At 39.2% G+C, this 22921-nt stretch overlaps 1 protein-coding gene across 4 annotated transcripts in view; it reads left to right on the top strand.

Annotated features, from left to right (window-relative positions):
• LOC306849584 (cytosolic acyl coenzyme A thioester hydrolase-like) overlaps positions 1-22921 on the top strand; it is a 100074-nt gene that overhangs the window by 50788 nt on the left and 26365 nt on the right. For all 4 annotated transcript variants that reach the window (XM_079384730.1, XM_079384729.1, XM_079384728.1 and 1 more), the window contains exon 7: positions 11862-11978. In XM_079384730.1, coding sequence (XP_079240856.1) covers positions 11862-11978 — 117 coding nt within the window. The remainder of the gene's footprint in view (positions 1-11861; positions 11979-22921) is intronic.

The raw sequence follows: 22921 nt of genomic DNA, 5'->3' as shown, positions 1-22921 counted from the left end.
CATTTTAATGAGTGAAATAAGTATTTGATCGACTATCAAACAGCAAGATTTCCGGCTCCCAGAAGCTGAGACTCCCTTTAAGAGAATGCTCCTAATCTCAGCTCCTTACCTGTATAAAAGACACCTGTCCACAGAAGCACCTGTCCACCATGGCCAAGACCAAAGAGCAGGGACAAGACTGTAGACCTACACAAGGCTGGAATGGGCTACAAGACCATCGCCAAGCAGCTTGGTGAGAAGGTGACAAAAGTTGGTGCGATTATCCGCAAATGGAAGAAACACAAAATAACTGTCAATCTCCCTCGGACTGGGGCTCCATGCAAGATCTCACCTCGTGGAGTTTCAATGATCATGAGAACGGTGAGGAATCAGCCCAGAACTACACGGGAGGATCTTATCAATGATCTAATTGAGCTGGGACCATAGTCCCACAATTGGTAACACTATGCCATGAAGTACTGAAATCCTGCAGCGCCCGCAAGGTCCCCCTGCTCAAGAAAGCACATGTACAGGCCCGTCTGAAGTTTGCCAGTGATTCAGAGGAGAACTGGGTGAAAGTGTTGTGGTCAAATGAGACCAAAATCCAGCTCTTTGGCATCAACTCAATTCGCCTTGTTTGGAGGAGGAGGAATGCTGCCTTTGACCCCAAGAACACCATCCCTACCGTCAAATGACGGTGAGTGGGGGGAGTGCAGGGGGTTCCCTCCTGAAGTCTACTATCATCTCCACTATTTTGATCGTGTTGAGCTCCAAGTTGTTGTGACTGCACTAGACAATATTTTGGTGACATTTCCACACCCCAAAACGTGAAGCTGAATGAAACGAACTGTGATTGGTTGTTTGACATGTCGGTCAAACGGCATCATGGGCGGGCCTTGGCCAATGAAAGCTATCATAGATTCCAGACCTTCAGCCATCAGTCTGAAGGTCTGGCTACGCGAGACTAATAACATATTGGCTTTTTATTAGAGCTTATAAAGCACGCAATCTGCATGACTATATTCTATATCTCTAATCCTACCCAATACCTAAATTTAACGACTACTTTACTAGCGATTAATAAGCAGAAAATTAGTAGTTTATTGAGGCAAAAGTTGTAGTTAATGGTTTGTTATTAGCGGGAATTGGGCCTTAAGTGTGACCAAAAGTTGTATCTGTGTTTATATAATTTATGTTATTTAATGGGCCTGATCTAACATGGACTTGAATATTAACATGAGCATTAACTATAGTTAACAAATGGAACCTTATTGTAAAGTGTTACTGCTTATTCTACTAATCTTAATCAAACAGTCTACTAATGTTCTACTAAGACTCTAGTGAGAGTTTGAAATGGTCAATCAAAATAAAGTGTGACTGTCTCCCATTTAAAGGAGAAATGAAAGAGTTTTTGCTAGGTATTACAGGAGGTATTCAACATCCACAATCACTATGACTCACAAAGGATTTAAATGAAGTAAAGCTGTTGATGCAAGCTGCCGTGCTAACTAGCAGTTGGAAATACTCACAGTGTACAAACATACAGGAATTGTTTGAAATGTAGTGGAGAGAAAGACAAAAGCAGAGCATCTAGAGTACTAAACTGAAGAGGAATATTTCATCATCTATCATGGTGGCTCTAGGCTCAGCCTGTTCAGAGGAAAAATTTTGGGTAATCGTCACAAGAAATCTAATCATTGAAGCACTTGCTAGCAGTAAAGGCTCCTCTGGGATTGGCTTTCTAATTGCTGTTTTTCCATTGAGTGTCCAGTTCTCCTTCTCAGAGCTGGAGCCCAAGAAACTTACATCATTCTCTGACTGCACAGTTAAAGCACCCTTAGGTTTGCTTGCCATTATGGTCATTTGCATACAGGCAAATACTCAGTTTTGCCAGCATCTTTCTGACTGAAAAGAGTGCAGTCTTGCTCAGGGGTGGACTGGGACTAAAAAGTGGCCCTGGACTTTCTGGCACAGAGCGGCCCACTACACCCGATCCACAAAAAACCACCAGCTCATTATGCACAGAGCATTTTTTAACAGCTCTCTTACTATCATAAAAATATAACAATACAGAAATAAAAAATGGCATCTATTTTTTTTATTGAAATTCTTATATCATTAGTATTAATGAATGACTGGCATACTTCTTTACATTATAATTTGTCTTTCCTTGTGTATATGACCAATAGTAAATCATTTTTAATAGAGATAATAAATAATTTTTACACAATACTTGGAATGTAGTGCAGAATGTGCATTGGTATAATGGTGCTTTTCTATTGGTCCATCAGAAATCATTCTAATATGTTGATTTGCTGCTCAAGAAACATTTATGTTTATTATCAATGTTGAAAACAGTTGTGCTGCTCAACATTTTTGTGGAAAATATGATACATTACCATTCAGTCTAGGGTAAGATTAAAAACACAGCCTATATAAATTAATACTTTTATTTAACAAGGTTGCATTAAATTCATTTAAGTGACAGTAAAGATATTTATACTTATCACAAATTATTTATATTTCAAATAAATGCTGAATTCTTTAACTTTGTATTTATCAAATAATCCTGAAATAAATAAAGAAGTGCCTATCACAGTTTCCACAAAAATATTAAGCAAAAACATAATATAAAAAAAATAAACAAATAATTTTTCAGTATAGATAATAATAAGGACAATTAGTAATAATTTATCACAAACGATAACTGATAATAATTATGTAGTAAAACAGCATATTAGAATGATTTCGGAAGTAACGTGATACTGAAGACTAGAGTAATGATGCTGAAAATTCTCGCATTCAAATGCCACGCATCTCAGCTTCTGTGAACAGTAAATCCCGCCTTCTTCGATTTGATTGGCTATTTCAAACATTTTGACATTGACAAGCGTTGTTGAGCCGCTGCACTGAGCTGGAGCACGCTAGAATAATTTGAATGTTTGATTCAAGTGGGTCGTGCTGGCCATTCATATGGGCCGATGGAAGGCTATAGGCTAAACACATTTACTATAATTCATTGTATTTCCGCAATGGGCCGGCCCACATTGTACAACGGCCCAACTCCCGGTGCTCCAGATGGCCAGTACCCCACTGGTGTTGCTGATGTTGAACCATTGTCAAGTTTCTTTCTTTGTTTAAAAAAAAACAGCAAACTACATAATTATGTGTAGTTAGGATATCAAAATAAAAAGACACATTGTCTCTTAAAAAGGTTTTTTAAAGGGGTCATATGATGCGATTTCAAGTTTTCCTTTCTCTTGGGAGTGTTACAAGCTGTTTGTGCATAGATAAGATCCCTGAAGTTGCAAAGACTAAAGTCTCAAAACCAAAGAGATATTCTTTATAAAAGTTAAGACTCTGCCACGCCTTCCTAAAACGGCTCGTTCAAACTCGCCCCCACATGTCTACGTCATGGTGTGGGAAGATTTGCATAACACCGCCCAAATGTTTACGCAAAGAAAGGGGTTGTGATTTTTATTCTCGCTGTAGTATTGTTGCTGCCACCGGCGTCATGTCCTGGAGACGTTTCATTGTGAAAGAGAAAGTACTTTGTTTGGGCTTCGAAAAGAGGACACAACTAGAAATCAGTAGTGGTTAAATTGTATTTACAACACTGTTCCAGAACAGTACAACCCAAATATTAGAGTGTGTGCAGCGCATTTTACGGAGGACTATTTCCTGAACCTGGGACAGTAGCCTACAATGCTGGCTTGCACAAAGGCTGTTTCTATAAATTGGGGCAATTCCAACTTTGCAAGAACAGTCTGAATCACAGCCTGTAAGTATGTTTTCTTATTTAAAGAATTTGCCACTGACGATTCAAACGCGAGTTTTGAGCTGTGTAGAGTAGCGCTTGTTGTTTGTTGTTTCTCCGATCACAAATGCAGACATGGTAATGTTTACGTGGCGCAATGCAACGCGATGCGTAAAAAGACAGTATAAGTCATTATAATCAGTAATTATGTCCCCACTGGATGCAACAAATGCCTCGTTTATAATGGGTTTTATTGTTTTTCTGTCGTTGCGCCGGGACACGGCATCACAACATGGTAAGGGGCGTAACAATCACAACGCACTGGATAGCTGGCCAATCAGAGCATGCTGCGTTTCTCAGAACGATGAGCTTTGTAAAAATCGATGCGTTTCAGAAAGGCGGAGCATAGAGGAGCAACAATAATGTACAGTATGTGGACAATAATGTGTTTTTTGAACCTTAAACCGCATGAACACATTGCATTACAACAAATACACAAAATAATGTTCTTTTTAGCAACGTCATATGACCCCTTTGATATAGCCAGGCAATATTAATTGAGGTCACATAGTTGCTTATTCATTTATCAGATTGTCAATTTTCCTGTTCAGTCCATATGTTAGTAATTTAACAGATTGTAGACTTTGGGCCAGATTTACTATCTGCTTGCGCCAGCACAAACCCTCAATTGGTGTAAGATTTACTAAGATTTACGCTTATCAATTCACTGGTATTTGCAGCATTATTTAACGCCCCAAAAAAGCTTGTCTTAAAGCAGGCGCTGGTCATTATGGAAATGAGATGTTGTGCCTGTGTTCTTTAATGTGCGCAGGATTTTCCCCTCCCATCGGTGCTTTTATGCAATTGTGCTCTAAATCTAATTTGCCCTGTTTAGTAAAACTGGCCCTATTTAATTACTGAAAATATTAATAAATGTTATTTTTATGTATTCATTTACTTTTTATTAGTGTACAGTAGATGTGTGTTGTGTTGGCACTTATTGTCAAATGTAAAATCTGGATCCTGTTGCGAAAATTGTGAAATTATGAATTACTCAATTTCAGTCTGAAGACAGACATACCAAGACATTTGCCTTATTATTGACTGTGCCACCAGGTTTAGATGCGTTTGTCTATGCAAATCAGCCGATAGAAATCGTTCTGACTGACAATTATGGAGGCATATAAATAACTCCAGGAAAAAAAGAAAAGCAGGTTTCAAATGTCGCTTCCATGATTCAACTGCAGTGGTGAAAACTCTCTGCCCATCATGAGAGTGAGTCAGCTTGACTTTCATTTCACCTTACCAAAGGCAGATGGAGATGAATAGTGAGAGCTTTCATGAATTTAAATAACTGTAATGCACAGTCGCATTATTCTTAATACTGAGTTTTCACTGAAAAAAAAAAAAAATGAAATGCTCGTATTTATGTTTGCTCCTGGATTATTTTTTACTTGTGTTTTTGGTTTTCTTGGATTTATTTTTGCCTGATGTACTAGACTGTATGAAAACAACAGAATTTATCAAAATAATCAGACGATATTTTGCAGAGTGTGTTATTGTGCTGATATCTGACTACCGTGGACAGCTGCAGTTTTTGATATTCTTCTTATTCTGTGTGGTCAGTTGACATCAGTGATTAATTAATCTTTTCATTTAAGTTTAAATAGATTTTTACCATTAAAAAAGCTAAAAGCACTATTTTTCCTAAAAGTGTACATCTTTTGAGTCAAATTGTTATATTTAATCAGTCAATTAAGATAATACACATTTAGGCTTTTACCAAACAAATGAAACCAGTATCATCAAAATTAATCTTTGCAGAAGTTGCATCTAAATGGCATTTGATAGTGAAGTGACATACTGCCAAGTATGGTGACCCATACTCGGAATTCGTGCTCTGCATTTAATCCATCCAACGTGCACAAACACAGCAGTGAACACACACACACACACACACTGTGAACACACAACACACACCCGGAGCAGTGGGCAGCCATTTATGCTGCAGCGCCCGGGGAGCAGTTGGGGGTTCGATGCGTTGCTCAAGGGCACCTCAGTCGTGGTATTGAGGGCAGAGAGAGCGCTGGACATTCACTCCCCCCACCTACAATCCCTGCCGGCCCGAGACTCGAACCCGCAACCTGTGGATTACGAGTCCGACTCTCTAACCATTAGGCCATGACTTCCCCGTGTCTTTAGATGTATTTACACACTGTTTAATGCAGCTCAGAGGCAATGAAATGCTTTAACCAGTTACAAATGCAGAATTGTTTGACATTTTAAACATAAAACATTGAAACTGATATTTAAAATTGAAATAGACTTTAAATGTGAAATTAAAACCACCAGTAGGTGGCAGAAAGTCACTGGTAATAAATGAGTCATTGCGACTGAACCGAATCATTTAAAGGCTGATTCATTCAGGAACAAAGCACTGTCATGTTGCTCAGAGAAGCAAATCAGTACTGTAGCTGTTTGGAATAATTTTTTGTTGGCGAAATGGAGTAAAAACAGGCAATATGGTGTCTAAAGCGTAAGTCTCTTAATATTAAATTATTTTTTATTGAACTGTTGTATAAAATCCATATCACATTTGTTATCACGTTTATTTTTGAAGAAAAAACGGCATGAAACGTAAATATATACATTTTCTGCCCCCATATCTTGAATTTTGTGATAATTCTTAATGCATTTTAATAGACAGAATCATGCAGTGAAATAACACTCTAAATGTGCACGTGCACTGTTTAACCCGCTTCATCACCACATAGACTAATGTATGCCTACACTCCGTAGGTGTTTTGTTTGGATTTTGCCAAGTACTCGATATTGTCAAATTGCACACCGTTAAAACAACAATTACGATATTATCGTAGACGATATATATCGTACACCCCTACTGCACAGAAAATGTATGTTTATACCAGGGCCTAAAGTGACTTGAACCAACCTGCATATATTGTGGAGTTGATGCTGATAGCCCAGAATGTTATGCCAGTGGCCTGGCATCCCCAGCAGGCTTTTTAACTAGCTTAGCAAGACCAGGTTCACTAGAAAGACTATGCCTGTCGGCTAAGTTTTGCTGGTCAAGAGCATATACTGTACCAGTAAACCATATTGTCAGACTTTTGTCCCCATGTCTTGTGTTTCCACGTGTTCCCAGTGTTTCCATGTCCTTATTTGTTTTTTCCTGTTCCTGTCCCCATTCAGTTCATTTAGTCCCAGCAGTGTTTGATTTGTTTCCAGGTGTGTCTCGTTTTCCCCTTGTTAGTTCTGTCTATTTATAGTGTGTTCTGCCCCTGGTTTCCAGTCCGCTGTTGTTCGTCCATCCCCTGCTACGTGTGTGTCTCCTGGCTTCCCTATGTTTCCAGTATGTATTAATAAAGACTGTGATTGTTGGAATCTCCTTCGTCTCCGTGCCCTTCGTCTCCTCACAGTAGCAACACCGTGACAGAACATTGGACCTAAACAAAAGAAAAGTGAGCTGCGCCTTTTTTCCCCATTTTTTTCCCCCCCCGTTTTGTGATAGTGTTTTGTTTTTCCCCTTGTTTCCTCCCTGCGGAATGGATGTTGCCGCAGAGTTCGTTGCCTGCAGAGATCTCCCCTTTCTTGAATTGGCCTGGGAATTCTGCGGGCTCGCTGCGGCGACGGTGTTGGAGGACGCCACCATCAACTCTTTGTTCTGGATCGGGGCCAATTACCATCGCCCCGTGGACCTCCCAGACACCACAGGACTGAGCTGGAGGGAAGGGATTCTCCGGTGTCTGGAGAGTGTCCAGCCTCAATCCAGAACCAGCTCGCCGCCGTCCGCAGCTCTCTCAAACCCACCTCAATCCATGGGGAAGCCAAGCCTGCTGGCCGCCACTGTCTCAAGCCCGCCGTCCGCGGGGAAGCCAAGCCCGCCATCTGTGGCTCACTCAAGCCCACCGTCCGCAGGGAAGTCAAGCTCTTCAGTGTCGGCTCCAGCTCCAGAGCCCGCTCCTTGCAAGCGCTCTCCAGAGCCTGCTCCTTGAGAGCACCCTCCTGTGCCCGCTCCCCGAGAGCGCGCTCCGGTGCCGGCTCCACCAGAGCGCCCTCCTTTGCCTGCTCTTCCACCACGCCCTCCTGTGCCCACTCCCCCAGAGTGCCCTCCAGTGCCCACTCCTCCAGAGCACCATCCAGAACCAGCCTCTACTTCCCCCAAGGATTTTTTTTTTGGGTAGTATGGCTCCAGCCAAAGAGGCGGGGGCTGGGGTCCTCCAGAGTACCCGGATCCGCCATGGCGCCCCAAATCCCCTGACCCACCATGGCTGCCCAAGCTCCCTGCTCCACCATGCCCGGGCGGCCTCCGGGCGGTGCCCTGGAGGCCTCCTGTCCTGTCACCCTGTCCCTTGCATCCTCCAGAGCGCCCACCCCCCCTTCCCGTTGGATGTTGCACGCCACGGGATGCGCCTTCTGGGAGGAGGGAGTTATTGTCTTGTGTTTCCACGTGTTCCCAGTGTTTCCATGTCCTTATTTGGTTTTCCCTGTTCCTGTCCCCATTCAGTTAATTTAGTCCCAGCTGTTTTTAATATTATTAAAATTGCACCTTTTTAAGACTTAAAATATATCCAAGAAAAATCACATCAGCTATTTATTCCATCTTTAATGCAACATTAACAAAATTTAAATAACAAATATTAACAAAACAAATAAAAATAAAAATGTCATTAGCATTATTTAAATGATTATTGGAGAATTATACACACTTTTCAGAGTGTTATATACCATCAGAGAATTATACACGCTTCAAAAGAATTTGAATGTGATTGGTTACTTCTGAACATATTAACTTGCCCCATTATAAGAGGGTGTGCACACTTGTGAAACCAGATCATTTGGTAACACTTTAATTTAGCAAGTGATTCTCAGTATCAGCTGGTTACTTATTAGCATGCATATTACTGTATTGTTTTTTTTTAGTACTTGTAAAGCACATATTAATTCTACATGACCATATTTTACATCAAAGCAGCAAATTAGGAATTTATTGAGGGAAACGTTGTAGTTAATAGTGAATAAGTGTTCCCTATTATAAAGTGTTACCGAAGTTTCTATTTGTTTATTGCATGCATTTTGTTGATTTCTGTATTGCATTAAATGTGGTAAAAAATTCATTTTACTTGGATGAATTGTTTACATCTGATAAAAGTTGCAATTTTAACAGGGGTGTTGTAGACTTTTTATATCCTATATATTTGTGTCAGATGAAAAAAAAACAAGTATGAATATTTTGTAACTCAGGGTAGACAAGATTGATAGTGTTGAACCACATTCGGATCAGGTGTGACAGCTTGCAGAAGGAGAGTCTTGCCTGACAAAACTCATATCCTTAAGTTCAAAATGGCCCCTTTTATGAAACCTCAGCAGCCATTTCATGCTTCTGCCATATTTTTACACCACTGCACATCCAGAGTTGATGCTTTTTCACTAGCTGAGATTTGTGAAGAAGCTTTGCCACAAATTCTCAAGAGAGAGTTTTTGAGGGTGGAGTGCGTTTTCAGTGCCATGTGTAAATTGAGGCAATCTCACTTGGAGATGAGAGTCCCCAGGGTTCAACGCTAAAACCAGCTCATACAGTGATCCAGAGTAGTCAAGTCCCTGCCTGTTTGGTGTCAAGGGAGCTTACAAAACATGCACTGGCTCTGTGAATTGCACGTCATCTTGGTATAGAGATATTTCCAAGGAGTGTCAGTCTGTTCTATATCTGTGCTATCTGCTGACCCTCTCACTAAATTAATCATCTGTTCTGAGGGTTTATCTTGCTTAACACTGAGTTTACAATTCTTAACTCTCTCACAGTTTTCTACTGAATAGGGTTATAATGCTTTGATGAAAAGATTTTTTTACAACAATATAGTTACGTCAACAAATTTCCCCAGATCTAATTGATTGTCATTGATCTAACGTCCTTACAATGATCTAAGGGTCATTACAAAGGTCATTCTTATGAAACATTTGTGTGCTGTGTTTCCATGATATACTACTGACATACTTAAGATACTTAAGTCACATTATTTGATACATTTTATGTTTAGCATGAAATTTAAAACAAAAGTACACTAACTATTTATTTCAAAAGAGCAATGGAAATCATGTTTTCCATGATGTGACCCCTTTATCCCTCAGGTCCTGGAACAATGGAAATGGTCGTTAAAGGCCTTTATATCACACACAGTCTGCTTCCATTCATCTCTGTTCAGATGATTTACCTCAGGCCAGATATTTTCCAAAGCTGGGCAGCAGCAGTGTCTTCCATATATTTTCTGAGTTAGTGGCTGTATTTAGCAATCTTACACCTACTGTAGTGACTTCCATGAGCGGACAGTTCATACCATTACAGCTTTTCAGCAGTTAATAAAATACATATATACACTCAGCAATTTTATTAGGCATTTTGGTTGATACATAATAGAATTCTAAGGCAGCACTGCATGTATTTTTGAGGAAAAGACAATCCCACAATACTTTTTAACAGTCAGATTTATTTATTTATTGTATTATGTTTATTATTACTTTAGCATGTTTGAAAATTTGGGGTGAATAACTTGAATAATACTTGAATAACCATACAAAACTGGTGCAACTAGAATTTTTGCTGGAGGAACCAGAATTCTATTGGCTCACAATAGCATGAGCTTTCCGAAATTCAGTTTTTGTTATTACACAATGTGTACAGTGTGCCTCTGACTTTGGACTTGGAGTTTCATGAATGTTAGGCATGGCATGAATTACAGATTTAATTTTTTATTAGCTTTTAGGTTGGCACTTTTAAATGTGTATTGATCAGAAATATTTGTTCAAAGACCTTCTTGCTACATTACAAATACATGATGTAATGGTTCAGAATTCCTTAAAAAAATAAAAAATTTGAGCAACATATGTTAAAACATTTTATATTGTATATGCAGTGCAAGATACATCTTCGACTTCAAAAAGGAAAATTCTGGCATTATTTACTTTCATCTAGAAATTCTGTAGAATCTTCACACAAAGGGGAAAGATTATAGAATTTTGTCATTCACTGACAATCCTCCCTCTTCATTGAGGCTCTCAAATGTTATTCACCATGATCCAAATTCAGACTTGCATGTCACGTTCTTCTACAGCACTTGGAAGAAGTGTTGTGCCACGGTACGTCGACAAGCCATTTTTGAATCTGAATGCAACCCAAATGAGATTCTAGAGCCTCGGCTAATTAGACGATTATGAAAGAATAACAATTTGTCAAATTATCTACGTTTCTCACACAAACCTATTGCAATGGGTTTGGACAGTGAAATAGTGAAATTTCCAAGTCATACAGATATTGTGATTCAGAACAAGTGGTCTGATTCTCCTGAGACTGATGCTGACCTGTTCTGCCCAGAGAAATGTATAATTCATAAAACGCTGAACTTTGTCCCAGCCGTGTGCTTTGCTTTATAGTTACAGTGCTTACTAAGCAGTAATCATGCTGCATCGTTTGTGCTTTAATGTAATTTTCTGTCATATAACATCAGGTTTTGCATTTCACTGCCAAATTTATTTGCGAAGATAGCAATGCCATATCAGCCAAAACAGCGTTGATAATAAAGGATGGTAATTAAATGTACTCTCAGCTATTAGCTTGCATTAGCTTGTATTTCCCCGCTGCTGTTATGTGCAGATATTATGTGGTTAGGTTGTTTGGCTTTAAATGATAGAATTTCACACATTTAAATATCACTGAAATACGGTCATAGCAGTGGATATCAGTTAGACATCAGCCGTCCAGCCTGACACTGAGCTCTTGTCCTGATAACAGGGCTATTTAAGGGTCAAAGCAGTAATTTAAGTGGGGAAAAAAAATTGTGTTGTTCCTGTTGAACATTAAAGTAAAGAGGTCAGAGGATGTTTACTGCTCATATGTATGCAGTGGATTCTGGTTATATATGCATCGTCAACAGGAGAACTCGAATCTTATTATCACAAGTGCCTTTGCATTTTCTTTCAGCAGAACCAACAGTTTATGACTTCTGAATGGTTTTTACTCTGATGCTTCAGGGTAAATTTGACTAATATACATATTCTCAGTCTGATTGTAAGTCAGTTAGTAAATTTCCCTGGTATCTATCATCCTCAGGTGTGACCATGAAGCTGATGGATGAGGTGGCAGGAATTGTTGCTGCTCGTCATTGCAAGACCAACATTGTGACCGCATCTGTGGACGCCATTAACTTCCATCGCAAGATCAAGAAAGGTAATTAAAAAATACCTGTGTTGCCTCTTTTCATTGTAACAGAGAATAATATTGGTACATGGTTTCCGATTCTTACAGAAATCTCACACACATCTGATTTCCTTAATGATTGGAAAGCTATACTTGGTTCATGTCATTTCCAAAAAAATTGAGTTCAGTTGTGATGTTAAAGATAGACTGTGGACAGCCTTTAAGTAGCTTGGGTTGTAAATACTGTAGGTTAGTGGAAAATTGCGTACATTATGTCTTGCTTAATACTAGTGTAGTTTTCCAAACATAAGGTCTGAATTGTCATCTGAGCAATTTTAGTGATTTATTCTCAGTTCTTGTTTTGTAAAAGATAGGCAGTTGAAAGATGTGATGTATTATTTATTATACTGCGGCACATTACTCTATTACTGTTACGGAGCCGACGAGATGTGAGACGTATGGATCCATGTGCAAAGCTTTATTAAGAGACGTGATTATGAAACAGCCATGGATTCAAGAATTTTAAATAGGTACAACCAGTGTTGCCACAGTTACTTTGAAATAGTAATGGAATTACTGACTACTGATTACTCCTTTCAAAAGTAACTTAGTTACTTTACTGATTACTTTATTTTAAAAGTAACTAAGTTGGATTACAAGTTACTTTATTAGTTACTTTCAGCAGCTGCCAATAACACCCCCCCCCCCCCCCCCCCCCCCCAACATAAAAACGACAACCGGTTTTGCCAATGCTTACTTTATTGTTGGTGCATTTTAACAGTAACGTCAACAATTTATCTCTTGACATTTTAAGTTGAACTTAAAAACTATTTCCTGACAGAAATACACGTTTGTATAAAAATAAATAAAGACAGTCTTTCTTGACTTCATATAACATAAATACTTTTTAGAGAAAATAAGTCTTTCTTGACTTCACTTAACATAAATACTTTTTAGAAAAACAAGTCTCTTTTTTTCTTTCTTGACTTCATTTAACATGAATACTTTTTTAGAAAAAATAAGTCTTTCTTGACTTAACATAAATACTTTTTATACCATCCACATATAACATCTTATGTTGTCATCGCATGTTATGAGGGAAACAGTGGAGTGGGGCGAGTAAACCAGTGGTTGTACCTCAGTAACAGAAGCTTCTCAAACCTCTTGTCAGAAAGTCGATTTCTTCTAGGCGTGAGCACCAAACCTCCCAGACTGAAAAGTCGCTCCACAGGAGCACTTGATGGGGTTGGAGTGTCGCCAGCACAGAGTGTACAACGAACCTTAATATTATCATCTTTGGCTGATACAAACTCAAAATAGTGACTATATTTCCAGCTAGAAAACGCATATCTCTCTCCTCCCTCCATTGTTGTTCGTGTGTCGCTCGCCGCGGCGCTTGGTAGGTGAGCTGTCCTGAAAATATGACCTGTCGCATACGTGATGTCACTCCCCGAGACGCAAGAAGAAACCAAATAGGTTTTGCTTAAAAAAAATTAAAGAAATAGTAACGCACAGTGGCTTGGACAAGTAACCTTAATTTGATTACTGGTATGGAAATAGTAACGCGTTAGATTAGTCGTTACTGGAAAAATTGGTCATATTAGAGTAACGCGCTACTAAGTAACGCGTTACCGGCATCACTGGGTACAACACAGGCAAGACAAAGAGTAATCCTTGGACAAGCGTGGGTCTTCAATCAGCGAACATATCCAACAGGGTAAGGCAACAAGATAATCCAGGTACGAGGTGTGTTCAGGCCCATTGTTGGCGCGTTGCTATTTTGAGGCAACTGAAATAGACTGCGCCATTGACCAACTAAAACCTGGTCTAAAGTCAATGGCGCAGTATTTTTTTTTTATTTAAAGAGCGTGTTAGTAATATGCACCTAATTACATTTACATTTAGTCATTTAGCAGACGCTTTTATCCAAAGCGACTTACAAATGAGGAAAATGGAAGCAATCAAAATCAACAAAAGAGCAATGATATGCCAGTGCTATAACAAGTCTCAGTTAGCTTAACGCAGTACACAAACCAAGGTTTTTTTTTTAATTATATAATATGTCAAGTCAATATTATTTGTGTAGCGCTTTTAACAATGCAAATTGCAAATTTACATCGGCTTGATATAAAGCTGGATGGCTTTATATCAGCTTTAAAGTAGTTCATAAAGTCATTACTACTGTGCTGCTGGGTAATGTCTGCACCTGCTGATGTTATATTGTTTGTTAATTTAGCCACTGTATTAAATAAATACTTGGGGTTGTGTTTGTTTTCTTCTAAAAGAGAGGTAAAGTAAGCAGATCTAGCAGTTTTTAATGCTTTTCTGTAGGATAGGGTACTTTCCCGCCAAGCAATACGAAATACCTCTAATTTAGTTTTTCTCCAGCTGCGCTCCATTTTCTGGGCTGCTCTCTTTAGGGCTCGAGTGTGCTTATTATACCACGTTGTTGGACTCTTTTCCTGAATCTTCCTTAAAGTGTAAAGGAGCAACTGTATCTAAAGTGCTAGAAAAGGGAGAGTCAATAGTTTCTGTTGCATCATCAAGTTGTTCTGAGCTATTGGATATGCTGAGGAATGGAGATAAATCAGGAAGATTATTTATAAAGTAGTCTTTTGTGGTAGAAGTGATGGGTCTACCATATTTGTAACAAGGAGTTGGCTTTAGAGCTTTAGCTATATGGAATATACACAAAACTAGATAATGATCTGAGATATCATCGCTTTGCTGCAATATTTCAACTCCACTGACATCAATTCCATATGACAGTATTAAATCTAGAGTATGATTTCGACAATGAGTAGGTCCTGACACGTGTTGTTTAACACCAATGGAGTTTAGAATGTCTATAAATGCTGATCCCAATGAATCTCTTTCATTATCAACATGGATAGTAAAATCACCAGTAATTAGGACTTTATCTGCAACCAGCAGATAGAAAATCAGCACATTCTTTAATAAAGTCTGTATGGTGCCCTGGTGACCTGTATACAGTAGCCAGTACAAACATCGCAGGGGATTTATCATTAACACTTGTTTCTTTGGATAACGTTATATGAAGCACTATTACTTCGAACTAATTATACTTGAAACCCGACCTCTGAGAAATGCTGAAAATATTGCCATAAATTGTGGCAACACCTCCCCCTTTACCTTTTGGACGCGATTCATGTTTGTAACTGTAATCTTGGGGGGTAGACTCGTTTAAAGAAATGTAGTCATCTGGTTTTAGCCAGGTTTCTGTCAAACAAAGCACATCTAGTTTATGGTCAGTGATCGTATCATTTACAAAAAGTGCTTTTGTAGAAAGGGATCTAATATTCAATAAGCCAAGCTTTATCATTTGTTTATCTGTATTATATCTGTTTTTTATTTGTTGAACATCAATTAAATTGTTACTCTTACTTTGGTTTGGATGTTTTCTGTAATTTCTAGTTCGGGGAACAGACACAGTCTCTATAGTGTGATATCTAGGTGAGAGATTCTCTATGTGCTGAGAATTAACTAGGAAGGCAGAGGTAAGGAAGAGATGGTTCTTTAAAGAACCTTTGGCTGAATGGTTCTTTGTGGAAATAAAAATGTTTTTTTTATGGCATCACTTGAAGAACCTTTTGAAGCACTTTATTTATAAGAATGTAGGTAAAGGGGTGCAGAGCCAGTGGTGGTTTTGTAGGCAAACATTAATGCCTTGAATTTTATGCGAGCAGCTACTGGTAGCCTGTGCAAATTTATAAACAGAGGTGTAACGTGTGTTCTACATAAACATAAAAATGCCTACATGTCATAATGGAGTCATTGTATATATCAGAATTAGGCTACCTATTTGTTCGCGCACGAGCAGATCCGTTTCGTCTCTGGAGACGCGTTCAGTCTTTGCTCTTGCAGCCATGTAAAAATCTGTTGTGCCCAAATCACACCCATTACTCATTAAGAGAATAGAGACAACCCTTTTAGACTATGCGCCGGGTGCGCCAACCGTTTTTCCCATCATTAAACTAGCAAAAGTGGATTCGGACACCCCCTGAGTGAACCTGCGCCTTGCACTTTAGTCCATGTGCTTATAATCGTTAAAATAGGGCCCTCAGTGTATATACAATGGATGACACTGTGACAGTGCATAATTTTACCAAAGCAGAGACTTTTCATCCTTCCACTAAAATAAACTGAGAGCTTGACCCAGCCTCCTTCAGAATGCATGAATCCTTGAGGTTTGCTATTCTTTCATTTTAAAGGGCTGAGCAAAAAATTTATTATTCATTCCATTAATTATTATGCTTATTACTTTCTCCATTAATTCATTACTCATCTGACTCGTTCATGTTTGCATACTCTAAAATATTTGACTTGACAAACAAACCCATGCTCTAATATAGAGGTGTGTAAATATACAAAACGCACATTCTTTTTAGTGTATTATTCTAAAGCCTTGCTCGTAATCAGTCTACGTTCAAAGCCATTTGTGTCTTTCTGACGTGAACTTGCTAAAGCTTTCAGGATTTTGAATTATTCAGTTTTCTTGGGCTTATTTCAGCAGCAGTGTCTTTGGTTGGGTCTTTTCGGCATTCATTTATACATCAGTAGCGTCACCAAACAGAATTGCAACAGTAATAAAATGTCTGCAGTTGGCAGGGCAAACACATAGTGCCAAAGTAAACTCATCAAATGTGCAGTCGGAAAGAGCAATGATCTGATGCCACACAGTCTGCTTAGTGCTCTGCAAGAGGAAATGGTTGTGTAAATGTAAAGTAAATGTGCAGTAACAGCAGTCTTACCTGTTGATAGTTTATTAGTAACACTGTGACATGTCTGAAGGAATAGTTCACTCAAAAATGTATTTATTTAATCCACATATCTTTCCAAATCATTATTGTGTTGTTTTTCTATAAATTTTCCAAAACGCTTAAAAATGCCTTACAAAATATCTTACAAAAACAATTTGGAAACATTTTAGATTAAGGAACACATATTCACCATTAACTTAGTGTTTTCCCTCAATAAACACCTAATTTGCTGCTTTTTAATAGTTGGGTAGATGTTAAGTTTATGGGGTAGGATTAAGGGATCTAAAATATGGTCATGTAGAATAAGGCATTAAAATGTGCTTTATAAGTGCTAATAAACAGCCAATATGCTAGGACTATGCATGCTAATACGCAACTTTTTAATAGTGAGAATTGGACCTTAAAATAAAGTGTTACCAACAATTTAACTTATTTATTTTATTTCTTATTTAAAAAACTGTTTTCCTCTTTTGTTTTCTGGCTGGATGAAAGGAAAGGGTGGTTTGTGTGACTAGGGTAAAGATTTTCCGTTTCTGCTGTGTAAGGGATTGAGTGTGATTGACTGTCTATGGTGATGCACAGGGCTGATTCTCTCCAGATGTCCTAGTTGCTGTATTTTAAACATAAGCATCCCTTCCTGGAATCAGTGAACTCAAGTTAGGTCAAACTTTAATGGTTTAATGGCTTAAATTGCTGTAATGGCTAGGTCAACATTGTAGCATGCTTTAAACTTGTCTTTCGCTGTTCCCGGCACCCAACATCATAAATGGGATTATTCATAAACAAACTTGCATGTGGTTGTCTCTGTACTGAGACAACCACATGCAAGCATTTTACATTCTCTGGTAAAGACAAAGCATGTAATTAAAAATCACAGATTTCCCCTCTGGTAACTGACATTACAAACTCCACTATATATAGTGAATAAAAAATAACAGTTCACTAAGGGAGCTGCACAGTGGTGTGGTAAACAAATGTTTTACATCATAGCATTGTGGATTTTATCATAGCTAAACACTCTACTGTTCATCAGGAGGTTAATCAGCTACAGTCATTATTGCTGATGCTGATAATCAGTATTTTGGTATTTATTATCATTACACTGACTACAAAACAAGCAAACAAAAAGTAATTGTTTTATTTTTTTATACTTTAAGCAAATACCTGTAAATTATGAGACTTTTCTATTCACTGTACCTCCTTCCTGATTTCCTCTTTTATTGCATCTTTTTTTTCTCTCAGTGGTTTTATATAATCAAATAAAATATTTTGTATTGGGCAAGGACTTATGAGCAATGACTGCTTGTGAAAAGGCCCCATTGAAAGAGTAATTTGTCTTGAACTCACACGTGATCTAATCGCTAGCACATATGAATGATCGATTGCTTCTGTCTGTTGTGCTGATGAGAGGTTTGCGATTGTAGCTCCGCGTTTCTGTTGAATCTCTATCTTACTTTCATTCTCTGTTGTTTAAAGTGATAATATATAACTTAATTCCCACCATATTTCTGGTATTATCTATAAAACTAATTTGATCGTTCGCTTTTTAAAACCGCAGCGTGCGTGCAGCGCGTTAGCCGGTTAGCTTGTAACTCGTGGTTCCATTCGCCTTTCTATTCGTGCTTATTATTGTTTTCTTTTTTCTCGCTCCGTTTTTCACGAGTTCATCAAACAGCAGTGGTAAGCGAATCATTCTTCAATCACGGTGAGTAATGGCTTCTTCTCCTGCTATTGTTGTTTGCACTGTTTGCCACATGTATAGTTTATCTCTCTCTGTCGGCGATGAGGGATTCACATGCGATAAATGCAGGGAAATAGTTAGGCTGACAGAGAAGGTTTCAGAATTAGAGACATGCATCTAAAGTTTAGTCGAGGACAGTAAGAATGTGAGGGCTGTAGATACTGCTTTGGATGCGACTAGCTCAGGGAGTCCTGTACATTGTTCGGTTCCGGTTGAGCCCGTGCAGCAGGGCAACTGGGCGACTGTGAGGTGGCCTAGTCAAAACACCACTCTTCCGTTCCGATCAAAACATCAAACATGTTCTCCCCACTTAGTGACGCACCCACTGAGAAACCTGATGAAAGTGCTCTAGTTATTGGCGATTCTATTGTACGGAACGTGAAAATAGAGACACCAGCCACCATAGTCCATTGTTTACCGGGAGCCAGAACGCCTGACATCTTGGCAAAAGTGCTGGCTAATGCTAAATGTAAATTCAGTTAGATTGTTATTCACGTCGGCGCTAATGATGTTCGACTTCGCCAGTCAGAGATCACTAAAAATAATGTTAAAGAGGTGTGTGAACTTGCAAGTACAATGTCAGACACTGTAATATGCTCTGGTCTGCTCCTTGATTACCAGAGTGATGAGATACATAGCAGACTGTCGTCACTCAATGACTGGATGGTGGTGCCCGCAGAATAACATTTTTAATAACAATATAATTTTTGGGGCAGACCTGACCTGTTGCAAAGAGATGGTCTTCATCCCTCTTGGGGTGGTGCCGCTCTTCTCTCTAGAAATATGGCACATAGTCTTAGAGTTCATACTTGACTAACTGGGGCCCAGGTCAGGAAGCAGACAGACTGGCTAAACCGACTATCTGCTAGCCGCCTCACGCCACAGAAGTCAGTTAATTCTCAACACATAGAGACTCTTTCACCTAGATATCACAATATAGAGACTGTGTCTGTTCCCCGAACTAGAAAATACAGAAAACATCCAAACCAAAGTAAGAGTAACAATTTAATTGATGTTCAACAAATAAAAAACAGATATAATACAGATAAACAAATGATAAAGCTTGGCTTATTGAATTTTAGATCCCTTTCTACAAAAGCACTTTTTGTAAATTATATGATCACTGGCCATAAACTAGATGTGCTTTGTTTGACAGAAACCTGGCTAAAACCAGATGACTACATTTCTTTAAACGAGTCTACCCCCCAAGATTACAGTTACAAACATGAACCGCGTCCAAAAGGTAAAGGGGGAGGTATTGCCACAATTTTTATAGCTATTTTTTCAGTATTTCTCAGAGGTCTGGTTTAATTCGTTCAAAGTAATGGTGCTTCATATAACGTTATCCAAAGAAATAAGTGTTTATGATAAATCCCCCGTGATGTTTGTACTGGCTACTGTATACAGGCCACCAGGGCACTATACAGACTTTATTAAAGAATTTGCTGATTTTCTATCTGAGGTCGTGCTGGCTGCAGATAAAGTCCTAATTGCTGGTGATTTTAATATCCATGTTGATAATGAAAGAGATCCGTTGGGTTCTGCATTTATAGACATTCTAAACTCCATTGGTGTTAAACAACAGGTTCCAGGACCTACTCATTGTCGAATCATACTCTAGATTTAATACTGTCATATGGAATTGATGACAGTGGCGTTGAAATATTGCAGCAGAGCGATGATATCTCAGATCATTATCTAGTTTTGTGTATATTCCATATAGCTAAAGCTGTAAAGCCAACTCCTTGTTGTAAATATGGTAGAACCATATTTATACCACAAACTACCACAAAAGACTACTTCATAAATAATCTTCCTGATTTATCGCAATTCCTCAGCATAGCTCAGAACAACTTGATGATGTAACAAAAACTATTGACTCTCACTTTTCTAGCACTTTAGATACGGTTGCTCCTTTACGCTTAAGGAAGATTAAGGAAGAGTCCAACACTGTGGTAGAATGCACCTGTATACACAAAATTAAAAAAATGAACATTTTATTTATGATTATATTTATATGTCCAATTACATTTGAACCCCTAAAAATGGGTGGACTCTGTATAAAAATGGTTGTAATTCCTAAGCATTTTATGTTATATTTTTGTTCAACCCCTTGAATTAAAACTTATAGTCTGCACTTTAATTTCATCTTGATTGTTTCATTTTTAATTCTGTTCTGATGGCATACAGAGCTGAAATCATGAAAATTGTGTAAGTGTCCAAATATATATGGACCTGACTGTTTATGTCTGGTATTCTATAGGCCAACTGTTAATTTTTCCTAAGAGACCAGATGAATTGACCGGAAAGACAGTGAAGGAACAATAGAACAAAATAATATATCTGCCCTCAGGCTCTGTTTCCATGGAAATAAAGCATGATGTATACATCAAAGAGGGCAGGAAATGGACCTAACAATTTCAACCATCCTATTTTTCTCAGCCTTGTTGTAAAAGACAAATTGCCATGAATGCTTTTTAAATGGGCAAGATCCATTTTTCCACACTGTAGCTAGCAATCCAGAGTCCCGAGGTTTTAAGCCATTCTGCATATACCCCAGAGCTCCATTAAATGCGTAAAGGTACATTTAAGCATTCATTTTTCCCAGAATCCATTAAGAGTATACGTGCTATATAAGGGATAATGAGGTCCATCCATTCCTGGGCTGTGTTTAATAGAGTCTGGTGTCAAAGCCACATCACTGACGGCCAGTGAAATGAAAAAAATTAAAGCGAGTAAGTGATGCACTGAAAAAAACTTGATGGAACAGATCAAAGTCGTCAGATATAGGTAGCTACGAGCAATAATTGTTAGTTTTGAGGGGGCTACAAGGGACACATGGTCACCCCCACCCACAACAACCTTCTGCACATTCACGCAGCCTCATTAATTCTCTGATTCTCCATGCGGGCTGGAAACATTTTTATCTTTGTGTGTGTGTGTGTGTGTTAGTTATGAGCTTTACATAAAGTTACAATTAAAGTGTGCAAGTTGCACAATACATTACACCAGTGGTTGCCAACTGGTGAGCCACAACCCAAGGGCTCATTCTGATCTGATCAGAACTAGTCTGGTTCAGAGAAAAATAATACTAAATGCTATGGATGTGCTTCTCCATTACTGAGGTTGTTGCAATCTCGATGCGTAGCCAACGATACGATACATTAAAGATACTGTGGCGCGAGGAGCAAACGACAGACACAGTGGGTGTGGCGTCAGGCCTCGGAGAGGCTTTTATTAAATAAAATAATAAAATAAAGTGTCCAAAGGGGGTAAAAGTGTCCAAAAATAAACTGGGGGGGTCTGGTGTCCTCGTCGTTTGTGAAGGAGGGCAGTGTTCTGGAAGGAAGGGTCCAGGTAAGGGGCGGAGTCCGGCGGTTGCACGAAAGGGACCGGGGTGTGAGGGGCGGTGGCTTCTTCTAGCGGCTTCGTCCTTCTTCGGCCCATGGCGCTTCCGGGGGATAGTACGGCCCGGCATCCTGGCCCGTCAGCCGTCTCGCGGGTGCGTAACTTGATCCATTCTCGACGCTCCCCTCCTGGACCCACGAGGACACCAGCGTGCATGCACGGGGAAGAGAGGAGAGCACCGGTCTTCCGAGTAGAGGCACGCCCGGCATTTAAACAGCAGCGGTGACGAGGCTCTATTCAGATCAGGTGCGCCTCATCACACGCCGCCAGCCCTGGCTGTTTAAGCGCCCCTCCTCTCTCACACACCCACTCCCGTCGGGAGCCTGGTGAAGGGAGGTGAATACGGGACGGGGTGGTGATGATAATAAGGGGGGAGGCAGTCGACTCATCACAATACATATGAAGCAGCTACTGATGCGATGTGATATGATTCATCCCTATTACGATGCAGTGCGATGCGATTTCGAGTCGATTCAACAAATCATTTCAACAGGAAATCATAAATGAGCTTAAGTGCCTTCTGACTCTTAACACCTCGGTCTCTGTAGTGTTGTGATATATTCGTCATATTCACGGAGCAACAGTGGTGATGAGAGAGAAAAGAAAAAAAAACTTGAGAAACAGTTTAGAGAGGAGAAATCAATGCATATAAAATATTGGTCACAAATTATTGGTCACTTTCTAAATAATTCAAGCATAGTGCATCTCCTAATAATTATATATAAATGAATTGGTTATAAGTGTCAGAGAGTCACCGCAGTCTCCACCAATGACACTCACCAGATCCCAATCCCCTGATTTCTGATCACCGCCACCTGTCAGCACTAATCAGCAGCACTATATCCCTGCACTCCTCCCGTTCACTCACTGTCTGGTCTCAAACATTCCATGTTGACTACTTATCAGTTGCTCCAGTGTTCCTATCCCTGTTCTCCACCGCTTCACTGTTACCTCCGGATCCCCTGGAAAAGGAAAAAGGACATTCAAACTCAGATCAGCCCGTAGAGACATTCCCATTCCCCACCTGCTTACCTGGACATTCT

The sequence above is a fragment of the Barbus barbus genome, assembly GCF_936440315.1.
Source record: "Barbus barbus genome assembly, chromosome: 29".
NCBI classification, from domain to species: domain Eukaryota; kingdom Metazoa; phylum Chordata; class Actinopteri; order Cypriniformes; family Cyprinidae; genus Barbus; species Barbus barbus.
The sequence above is the reverse complement of the archived record's forward strand: the minus strand, read 5'-3'. Positions and strand labels throughout refer to the sequence as shown.